Source organism: Dicentrarchus labrax, unplaced genomic scaffold (assembly GCF_905237075.1).
Source record: "Dicentrarchus labrax unplaced genomic scaffold, dlabrax2021, whole genome shotgun sequence".
NCBI classification, from domain to species: domain Eukaryota; kingdom Metazoa; phylum Chordata; class Actinopteri; family Moronidae; genus Dicentrarchus; species Dicentrarchus labrax.
The window spans coordinates 12,356,956-12,369,036 of NW_026136714.1; the positions used below are offsets into that span (position 1 = coordinate 12,356,956).

The window sequence follows — 12,081 nt, forward strand, 5'->3', positions numbered from 1 at the left end:
CATGAAATCAATCAAACTGACAATTTCACCTCATAATAGTTAGTTTTAAATGATTTCCTACTTACTCTTTTGTTGTTACCATGTTGGTTCTGATGCCAGGTATGATAAAGGCAAACCAGACAAATATGTGCTGGTCATGTCAGCGTCCTTAGTAGAACATAGACCCTGCAATATTAAATGTTTTAGTACTAAAGTTCACACTTCGTCTTTCCCAACAGTTTCAAGCACTCACTTGCTATAAATCTACAAACACTACTGAGTGGAAACAAGACTTGGTTATACAAATATTAGGAAAGCGAAGGTCACTTTAACCTCTTCCGCCCCAATGTCCCACTCACAGTACAGTCAGTACAAAGTCATGCTGTGCAGTCACATATTGTTCAAACCCAGAGAAGTAGAGATCCCGTAGTTTGACAAAACACCAAATAAATCGTGAATGTCAGGATGAATTTGTGGTAAACTTGAATAAAATTATACAAAAGATAATTTACCATTTAATGAAACTGTGCAGCAATAACAAAGAAGGCTTGGGTTTGAAATTAAATGAATCATGACATTACAAGATAACATACATCTTTGTGAATATGTCAGACAGGGTGGAACAACATTATGTTTCCAATCTTAAAACACAATCAAATGAAACTGGATCCGAAGATATTCATCATTTTTTTCATCAATCACATTCATCAGTTTAAAAGAATATACAAAAGTAAATTCAGAGATTTACCAAGAGACATACAATTAAAGAATACATCAGAGTATCTCAAAGTATCCCAAAGTTACCCTGCCTAAGGAAGAACAAATATAATAGCTGACAATTCCATAGTACAAAAACCATAAGTTATAGGCCTACTATACTTACCTTAGTAGGCCTTTAAAGCTGGCAAAATCAAACACAATATCACTATATATCTGCTTTGATATGATGGTCTTTTATAATCTTCTTTTTCTGGTACAATGGTGTTTTAATTGTTGTAAAAGTGTTAGGCTATTCTCAAGTGTGGATGAGTTGCAAAAAGTCCGGCCAGGCACGGATCATTAAGGTCACTCTGACCTCTTTACTCACTCTCTCTCTCTCTCCAAAGCCACTTTTCTTATTCCCTGCACTATCTCTCATGGGGAGGATCATTCATCACAGCTGCCAAAACAGCCTGGTCACCCCATGATTAGTGATTCTTTTAGGTCAGACATCTCAGTAGCACATACTAATTCAAACGGTTATGTGTGTCTGCTAATGCATATGTACGTGCACAGATGAGGGAACGTTTGTGCATGTTTTAAACACTGTACATCATCCTGTAAGCAGCAGGCTATCAAACACAGGTCTCCAGTGTATTCTCATTTCTCAGGAACCACGTAGAAGCTCATCAGTCCTCTTCCAACCCCAACTGGTTTTGTGGATATCAGAACGGTGACTGACACCTGAAATTGTCTGGTGGTGTACTCATCTGATCAAATGTTCACAGAGGGGAAAGGAGGATGCTAATGAGAGTTGCAGGTGTGTTTATGTGTGTGCGCGTGTGCGTGCGTGTGTGTGTGTAGGGGGGTGAATAACAGAACAGGACAGTTCAGTTTACAGATAAGACGCCACACTCATTATCATGTTCCTTTACGAGACTATGGGGGACTGGGTATAAACACATACACACACACACACACACACACACACGCAGTCTAAAAATGTACTGGGAGTGCCAGCTGTGTGGTTAAAGGTGTTTATGGTAGTAAAGGTATGATGTTTTTCTTTTAGTTTTTTTAATCTGATGTGGCTATGTGAAAGGAATGTCAAGATATGGCCTTTGTTTCATACATTTGCTGAAAAAGTAAACTCAGAATTCATCATCATTGAAAAGTGGTTTGCAATGGAACATATAAAATGAAATACTGTATACACTAAATCAGAAAGGGCAACAAATAGACAACAAATTATTAATGTCAAATCTTACAATGAAATGGGCAAATTGATTGAAAAAAAGCCCCTTAATGGCAATACATTTACACTTGGTGGCCACTTGATTAGGTACACTTCTCTACAATCTATTGCAACAGCCCTGTCATACATTATACCACTACGAAGCTCATAATGTTCATTTATTGGTGACATTGTTGGAAAAGTCCACTTATATGTTTATTACTAAATTCATAGTCAAGAGTGGTGACTATGAATTTATACTTAACAGTATAAGTAGCCTTTATGGATTGCATTAGATTTTACAGGTGTACCTGATAAAGCAGACACTGAGTTTATGTGTCTCTATTGTGAGAGTAGGCTCAGTATATTTGGAATAAAGCAGAGATGTAAAGAAAGATATGGAAGTTGAACATTTTTTTAAAATAACAAAAAACTGATGTGGCCTATCAATCCCTCTGAATATTAAGAACTGAAGAACATAAAACAATTAATGAAGGTGCTCTTCTGAGGCCGGCTTATCCACAACGTAACACAATATACTAGCAAAAGTTTGGTCAACACCAGTTCCATAATCATAATTTTATTTAAAGTATGAAATATGTAAGCCAAATGTCTTCAGATTGCTGTTCCTGGTTATTTATTCCTACCATTTTCAAAGTTTGCGCTGTGTTGTTTTTTTCTTGACATAGTCCTGTAGGCTGTTTAGCACAAGCTCTCCATGGAGAACCTTGAGAGGGATAGACTGCAGTATCCAGCCCTGTGTGGGCACATACGCATACTCAGACACACAATACATAATCACAGGGATCAGTTCCTTGACATTATCAGATGGTTATGCCGGAGTCTTACCAGAACTATGTGACAGACACTGCCATTTGTTTTGTCTCCGGCTCTGATGTACTGCAAGGAGTATTTAACAAAGTCTTCTGGGGATAGTGTCACCATGTTAATCGGCTGATAACCTGATAGTCGAGTGGAGACACCAAATGGAGCCACTGTCTGAGAAAATGAGACAAATAGAAAAAAAATTGTGTGACGATATTTTCAAGATTCTTGACTCTTCACTTGATTTAAATGTACAATATGTAATTTCTTCCACTAAGGGGTCTCTCACATCAAAACAATAACAAAAGACTAAGTTTGATAGTAGTGTGGGATCATAGGAGTTGTTGTCTTCTCCACCACCGCTGTCATTGCAGCTCAGCAGGTTTCTACCGGGAGCCGATTTACCTGCAGAGGTCTCCTCCTCTTAAAAAAAAACTGACCCAGTAATTAAAACTAGTAAAATAATAATGAATAAAGCAGTTTCACTTTAGAAATCAATGTTTCTCTGACGGTGTCACAGATAAAGAACGTCCTGGAGGGGCTGAGAGCGAGCTGCTGCTAACATTAGCTCAGCTTGATTCTAAAGATCCAGACGTCCAATGACTAAAATCCTTCATCCTGTTATATATAGTTTAAAACAACCAAGATCTAAGAAGTATTTAGATTGTAAAAGAAAAAAAAGTCTATTCATGACAGCTTCTGGTAGACAACCACAAAACTGAAGCATGCGCAACCCCTTTCCGCATGCTTCAGTTTTGACACCATTGACAGGGGACTCTAACCATAATGTAAATACACAACAAAATATTTAACATAGGTCTAGTGTTTCTAGACATTTTTAAATGCGGAGATGTTACATATACATTTATTCATTACATTACACGTTATAGCTTTAAAGATCTTGGAGTTTAAGCCTCAATAAGAAACAAAGCTAACCTGTATAATAATCCCTTTATCTTTGTATTCAGCTTGAAGACCTTGAGAAAATCTTTCCACAAACACCTATAGGAAAAGAATTTGAGCATGAGTCATCTTACAACATGATTTAGGTAAAAACAACAGGTGCAGCTGGTGATGCTTCATTTACCTTAGATGCAGCATAAAGGGTGTACAAGGGGAATGGAATAGTGGCAATTCCAGACGAAATATTCACAATCACCCCTTTTCCCCTGTAAAAGCAGAAAAAATAGGGGGTCTTAAGTTTGTGACCAGTGTGTTATGATTTTATGGTATTACACATGACATCTGATGAAGAAAACATGGATAGCAAACCTGTTCTCCATTCCTGGAAGGATTATTTTGCACATCTGGAGAAAAAAGAAAATAAGTTCAGTTTCAAGGCAATTGTAAGAGTTGTCATTGTTTGGAAAGAAGCTGTAGCAAATATACACTCTTACCTTGGCCATAGTTTTCACGTTGCAGTTTATCACTTTTGTAACGGTCTGAAATCATAAATCAACATGGGCCCCAGGTAAGCTGTCTATACTGACAATTAAGGGAAAGAAAATGTTAAGTGGGTGGCTACACTTAAGAATTTAAAAAGGGGCTCCTTCCTAAAAAGTTAGGCAAGTGAAATGTTTGATTATCTGTAAGACCCTCTGAGGAATGCAAATGGAAACAGTATATAAGTTAGTAATTAAAGGTGTTAAATGTCCCTGTGGTGTTTTTGACATCTAGTAGTGCTGTGGAGCTGTTTTTCTATGAGTGGATCCTTGTTTTCTTTATCTTGCGCACATGCATGAGGGTGCATACCAATGGTTTCATGCTACCTCAGTGATCTACAGGTGGTGGTAACATGCCAAGAAATGCAGTAATGAGCCTTGAAAGTCGTGGAAGAAGAACACAGCAAGTAAATACATGTATGTGGATGTAAACCATGCTGCATTTAAAATACCTAAATTACACAGGGCACTGACCTGGTCCAGCTCTGCACACTCTAGGAATTGGCAGGGGATGAAGCTGGGCAGAACACCTACATTATTGACTGGGGTAGAGGAAAGAAGAAGATTCAGTTTCAAATGGGGGAAGAAAATCAGCACATATTACTATCCTTTTTATTCTACAAACAATGACCCTTTTCTTTTGGTGTTTGTGGATGCAATAGTAAAAGGGAGTTTAAAAAGTCCTACCTAAAACCCCAATGTTGAGGTCCCTAAGCTGCTCCTCAATTTCACTGAAGACATTTTCCTTTATGAAGTCTGTTGCTATCACTTTCACCTTCTGTCCTGTGGTATCGCCTTTGAAAAATGAAAACGTGGGATCAGCAATATACTGTACATTATGTACCCTTGTAGTTGGCAAACCGCATATTTGTAGATGTAATCCAAGTTTAAAAGCAGACACAATAAAATAGGTCAATAGAAAGTTCTTACCAATCTCCTTGGCCACCTGGTCCAGTGTTACTGTAGTTCTACTCATAATTACGACGTTCATTCCTTGCTCAGCAAGCTATGGGATGCAGTTGTGCAGTGGTGGACAGTAAGAGAAATGAAAATACAAAGACAAAGACAAAGACAAAGAGGTTAGCAGATGTACTTCAAATAAGAACTAAATATTTTAACCTGCACGATGAGCTGAGCAGGAAAGAGCTTCAGATAGTCTTTGTTGACCAAGTCTGAAAATAAAAACACCTAAAAACCCGCAACAGGTCAAAAGTTAGAATTTGTAGCAGGTGTTTTATCATTGAAAATCCTTCATATTCTTCCATTTCAAGTACAGAACGGTTTACATACATGCAAACATTAGTAATGTAATTTAAACAACCACCTACCATAAATGCATATGCTCTTCCTATGCCTTCTGAAGCACCAGTCACCACTAAAACAAGGATGCAGGAATTAGTGTTATAAATGACTCCCATCAGTTGCCATATTCTCCTGCAATTTCCATTCTAAACACTAGGGGCACTGTGAATAAAAGCTGCACTACGTAATCTCTCTTCCTCTCCTATCAAACAAGTCCCAGGATTGAGTTTATGTTTGTATTTGTCTACAATATAACCAACCCATCCTTTTTTAACAGAATGTACTAACACAACATGTTCCCCAGTTCTGAGAACAAAGAGGAACTGCTTGTTTCTGAGTGTTCTTTACTCTCCCATCTCCTCCTCATCCTACAAAGGTCACAGGATCTGTTAGTCATTATTTCCAGACATAAAGACATGGGCATCAGTATTTAACTAGAACTGGATTAAGTGGATGAGATGGCATGCCTTGGTTTGAGCTGGTTTGAGGACTAGTGACTGCAGCAGTGTAGACTCAATTTAGAGTTTCTTTCTTTGTTTTTTTCCCTCTGAAAAGCTAAAACATGAAATGTCTGATTATCCATCAGGATGATCCATTACCAGAACAAAGCACATTTGGATTTACAAACTGAGAGATTAGATGTAACATGTCCACATTTATTCACATAGGTGTTAAAAATCCCATAAACGGTATATTTAAAAACACCTGATATTAAAAATGTCAGTTTAAGTATAATACCTAAGCCCAATTTATTTAGCATCACAAGACAAGTTATATTAGTTAACTAATGTTGGTTAATGGTTACCATGAAAAGCAAACTAGCCACCTAAATCTCTAACTTCACTTAACAGTTTGTGGCTGTTCATGTTTTCCAAACATGTGTTACAGAATTATGGAGAGTAGTATCAATAAGTATTGTTATTAATAAGCAGTATCAGTATATATCAAAGAAATCCTCAGTCCCATAGTGTGAAGAGTATCCCTGACCATGCTAAATGTTCTAGTTGTAATGTTTTATGAATTTAAGAAATATATAAATAATTATTCCTAACATGATCAGCCATACACTGTACTCGGATACACTACTCAACCAAAGGCACAGGCACACACATGCATACATACATGTCATATATAGGTTGTCCTCAAGACATATAATACACCTTAGGCCATTTGAAATTGAAATGACTCAACTGAATGAGACAAACTCTGCAAATGTGATTTCAGATCAGGGCAGACATTTATGCAGCCAAGAACATACTGTTCTGATGGTTGTTTTTCCCTGTGCTGGAATGGAATGAAAGTGGGCTATGGAAAGAAAGGACAGATCAGCCTACCATTCTGTGCTTTTTATGAGACTTACTTTAGCACTGTGGGAGACTGAATAACCTCTTCAGAAGATGCCAATGGATTTCTTTTAAGTCAATGAGACTACTCTCAGGACTGCAGGAATGGTTCATTGTAATTACTGGGAGACAGTGTGCTGGGCGAGCTGGAGCTGACGGTCATGTTTTAACCTAAATACAACTGGGGGGCACCCAGTTGTATTTAGGTTAAAAAAAACACAATGATAACTTCATATTTTTACAAGTTTGACTGCCTGCACCAGCTGTAGAAAGTAGTAGTGCCTTTCTTAATATCCTTAATCCCTTCTGTCAACTTACCCTGCACTTCATTATAAAACTTTTGCTGAAGGCAGAGCAATTTATACTGTTGTGTGAATATTCTTCCAGATTGCCTCCCTTGCCATACAATTATCTTCACACAGTGGACATTTTGCACATTAACACAGAATGAATGTTCTGTTATGGTAAAGAAAAGACAAAGGCAGTATGTTTTGTAGATACATAAATAACATTGATTATATCTCACTCTGCTTTGGAAGCAGCTGCTCCATAGGCATGAATCCTATTACACAAGTATAATCTTGCATCACAGTGAAAAGTCTAAACATGTATAGAACAGCAAACTTCTTCTCTTACAGCCGTACAGCCAAGCAACAGTGTGCTCAGACAACTAAACTACTTTTGTTTTCAGAGTTTTTGCATGCACAGGCACATTCTGACACGTGCCTTTTTACACATATTACTGTACTCATTCAGCCATATCAGTATTTATAAATACACAAATGTAGTGTAAATGCCCTGATGCTATTTGCCGCATCCATTACAGTCCTAGCATTTATTTGCCATAATATGACCTACAGTAGGTTTGATATAGTACATTACAGTACATGCACACACACACACACACACACACACACACACACACACACACACACACACACACACACACACACACACACACACACACACACATGCCCATGCATACACACATAGCTCACCTGCCCACTCTCCCATGGACGTGAAAAAGAACTTTGACAGTGGAAACCATAGTTTTGGAAAAAGCATCCTACTGAAAAGCAGCAGTTTCACTCCATAGTAGACAACAACTGCTGCACCAAGAGAAATGAAAAACAATTCCATTAAATCCATGCTCGTCCAACAACAAACTCCAGCTTTAAGCCTCTCTGTGTTTAGTTCAGAGATTCACTTAAAAAAAAGAATGACAGAAGGGGGAATAGTTCTGCCAGAGAACACTCCCATTTCAGGAACACACAAACACATGCACAGACCCTGACGCTCGCTACCTCAGACCTGCATGCTAACACACACAGACACACAGACACACACACACACACACACACACACACACACACACACAGACACACAAATAGTACCGGTAAATATTATATTCAGTTGTAGCTTTTTAGCTTGTTGTGATTGTGAGCCGGAGCAGCCAGTAAGTCAGAAAATTGCAGAAATAGGAGCCCACATTGAACTCCAAATAATTTTAACACAAAGCCTAAGTGATGTAACAGTGGCAAAACTCTAGGCTCTATCACTCAAACCTGATATTTTTAAAAATATCTGAGTTTTTTCATCAGAAGCAGACTACGGTTTTCCCATCACCATCAGCACTGCAGTATCTGATCAAATGCTTAGTACTAACTAATCCACCTTTAACAGAGGACCAAAGAAGCGTGGTTAGAATTCATGTAGTCCGAAAAACAGGTGTGCTTCACAATAGCTGTGCCCATATACGTGCACGCATCCATGCATCCATGCTTTCAAACAGACTCACAACCACACATACACAACCTTTTATGAAAGGTCATTGCCATTGCCAAGGCCTTTTTTGGCCAATTAGTAAATTTCAGCCTACTAGATAGAGTGAAAACTTTGCCTACCAAAAGTCAGTATTGTAATGAGATTACTGTGTTAGAAGCCGTTGGCATGAAAGAATGTGTGTGAAAACTGGAAAGAACAATATTAACTCTCTCGAAGTGAGCCAAAGTAATTGCTGTAAGATGAGCTGATATGGAAAACCATCTTGCAGAACCTGTTTAGCTCTAGGACTTAAAGGAGAGTGAATGTTGCTGAGGGCTCTCAAACTGTCATCATGACACATACGATGAGGCATTCTCCCTCACAGTAACCTTGTCACCACAGTGATTTCTATCAACTCTGCTTTACTTTGTTAGGACAAAATAGTATCAAAGTGCTTGTGAAACACAATCTCACTTTTGTAAGTTCAGTAGAGTACTTCATGTGGCCCTTGAGGGCTGACTCACCCATAAAGTTACTACTCGAAAGGTTTTTTTGGGGAGCTTTTTACCTTCATTGAATGAAGATGGACAGGAAAGGGGGGAGAGAGAGGGGATGACACACAGCAAGGAGCCACAGGTCAGATTCAAACCCATTGCCACTAAAGCAACGACTCAGCCTTGGTACATGGGGTGCCAGCTCTACAAGGTAAGCTATAGGGCACCCCTGAACTCCTATTTTTTTATCTTGCACAATGAGGTTGGTGGTGTTATTCAGCAAAAGCCAATCGCTACAAAGATCCATTTCTAGACAGCATTTTTAAAAAGGGGCTATTATGAAGGTACTTGATTTTTTCCCATGCAAAATTCAAGCACTTCAAGCACCTTGTGCAATCCCTGGTTGTCAACACCCCTCAGTTCCAGATCTGGGTGAGGAGTTCACAGCACACTGTGAACTTAGAAAACAAAGAACAAAGCCATAGGTTTCAGTGTCTGTGACTGCCCCCCCTTATTCCTCTCAGAAATGGAAAGGAAGTACATATTCCTGGGACACAAAGAACACTGGGACAATGTGCTTCAAGTAGCTTGCACACAGCTCTTAAGCCAGTGCTATACCTGCTGTTTGACCATGTGTTCATGTTGCAGACGTGTGTTTCTGTGCATGTGCACAACAACAGTCCAAATGGACACAAGATATATGAGGTAGCATCATGTACATAGAAACTATTGAAAAGACCAGAGGCGCTAGTATTGCAATGAACCCTGTAGATACACAGAACTATGACTTGTGGAAGGCTGCTGTACTGAAAAAACTATGAAATCAACAGAGAAACTTACCATCAGCGATTCCACTCCTATGAGACACCCACTGAGGAGAACTGTATACCAACTTCAAAAGGTCATTCTGCAAATGGATCCAGTATGACATGTACACCAAAAAAGAAAAAAGGTTACGTAGAAGATAGTCCTTGAGCTGTATCTCAGGGTGCGGTACAAAGAAGTGAAAGTCAAAGAGTGCAGGTCAAAGAGCCACCACTGCAGAGGCCGCTAAACAGGTGGATGACTATGACTGCTTACAAGGCACTGGGAACCTACTGCTATGCAGGACGACTCAGATCTCAAGAAGGAAAGTCTGAGGGGCTGGGCAAAGGTAGTAGTAGGGAACTATACACCGGGCCAGGCCAGCCTTTAGAAAACTTTTACTTGTAGAACCAAAAAAAACTCAAGCCTCGGTCAGGTCACAAAGCTGAAATAGTGTGTCACAACTGTAGTGAGGCAAACTATACCCGCCCAGTTAAAAAGCCCAAAGCTACAAACCTGTGTTACATCCTAAGACCTGAATTAATACCTCCCCCAAAGTTGTCACCAACAGTCCTGCTAAATGGCAGACCCCTTTCTGCATTATTAGACAGGTTAGGTTGTTCGCACTCTCTTGTTCAGACAAGGTTTGTACAGAGAGAGCAATGACAGACAGTAGAGACAGTGCTGATTGTTTGTGCACACAGCCATAGTTCAGAACCAAATTTACCTCATGAAAGAGGGAGTAACTCTGGAGTTGTTGTATCTTGTGTTGTTAGAAACAGATGCATTCAATTATCTTGGATCTAATCCAGGAGAGTAGGACTAGGTTGTGTGCAGTTGTCACCAGGTCTAAGGCAAGGGAGATCCCTGCCCCACCAGTGTTGCACACAGTTACACCTGTCCCACTCTTGTTGGTTAAAGAGATGCCCATGTCTGTCACACTAGATGTAGGGAGTCCAGCTTCAGAGGCAGGTCTTGCAGAGAGACTGATGTAACTGTACACAGATATGTCATATTTCCACTCATCAAGTTCCAGCTACAACTACAGACACAGACACAGAAGCAGAAACATGCAGTGTCCAGAGTCACACAGGAAGAAAGGTTGGGGTCCCGCAGAGAGCAGGTTTGGGAGTCGCTACAATGGTCAGCTGAGCGGCTGAAGTAGGAAGTTGAGGCGCCAGAGCTAGCTGAGGAGGATGTTGCCTTTTCCTGTAACCTTGCTCTTTTGTATAAAATTGATCCAATTGCAGAGTGTTTCATGAAAACAAAAGAAGCTGGGTCTAGCTCACTAACTGAGATTTTTGTGTTTGGAAATCAAGGGCTGAGGTGCATAAGCTACTGCAAAACATGCCCAGAGTGTCACCTCACTGCAGGGAAGCATACAGCTCCTGCACCCCTCATTCCACTCCCTGTCATTTCCACTCCCTTTGAGCAGATTGGAGTAGATATTAGAAAGGAGTCAGGCTGTCATTTGTGACGATGCCACTAGGTATCCAGAAGCCCTTTAGAGAAGTAACAGCCAAATTAGTAGCCACAGTTATGCTTAAGTTTTCATCCAGGTTCGTATTTCGAGAATCCGCACACTGTCTCAAGATCAGCTCTTAGGCATCAAAAAGGTTAGAACCTCCCCTTAATGGTCTGGTCAAACGTTTTAACCTAACTTTGATTGCTATGCTTAACAACTTTGTGTCTGATTAAAGAAAATACTGGGTCTAATGGGCAGGCGCTTTTAAGAAATACTCGGCAAGTCATTGGATGAACCATCTGTCATGAACCATATAATGTAATCAGGAGAAGAGCCACAACATTTTGACATCTTATCAATTCAATTAACATCTTATTCATCAATAGATTCATCGATAATGAATATAATGGTTAATTGCAGGCCTAATTTCATCCACAACACCCCTAATGAAGAAATACGATTTCTATATGCATCAGAATCATGACATTTCTTATAAAAGACAATTCCATGTTGAGTCTTTTTACTTTCTTTGAAGTGCACATGAAATAGTTAGAATCGCTGTATTACAAAGAAGCAATAGGTGTCACAATTCACACTAACTTTAGATGTGTTAAACTGTGAGCAGTGTAGAGATTAAGGGCCTGTCCTCACAAATAAGTTTTTCTCGAATCGGGATAAATACTTTATCGTATCGGCCTCGCGTCCAGACGGATACGGCGTTTTCGGGGTG

At 39.5% G+C, this 12,081-nt stretch overlaps 1 protein-coding gene across 2 annotated transcripts; it reads right to left on the reverse strand.

Annotated features, from left to right (window-relative positions):
• Positions 1–481: 481 nt before the first annotated feature.
• hsd17b3 (hydroxysteroid (17-beta) dehydrogenase 3) lies at positions 482–8,114 on the reverse strand. Of its 2 annotated transcripts, XM_051422460.1 has the most exons (11): positions 7,823–8,111; positions 5,508–5,554; positions 5,110–5,185; positions 4,867–4,974; positions 4,654–4,721; positions 4,135–4,179; positions 4,010–4,044; positions 3,825–3,906; positions 3,674–3,739; positions 2,762–2,911; positions 482–2,669 (listed from the first exon to the last, which is right to left on the reverse strand). In XM_051422460.1, exons 1-11 carry the CDS (start codon positions 7,971–7,973, stop codon positions 2,565–2,567), a joined length of 933 nt encoding a protein of 310 aa, XP_051278420.1. In that variant the 5' UTR covers positions 7,974–8,111; the 3' UTR covers positions 482–2,564. The 2 variants fall into 2 exon arrangements, with proteins under 2 accessions (XP_051278420.1, XP_051278421.1); XM_051422461.1 differs by lacking the exon at positions 3,674–3,739 and having other exon boundaries at positions 7,823–8,114.
• Positions 8,115–12,081: the final 3,967 nt, after the last annotated feature.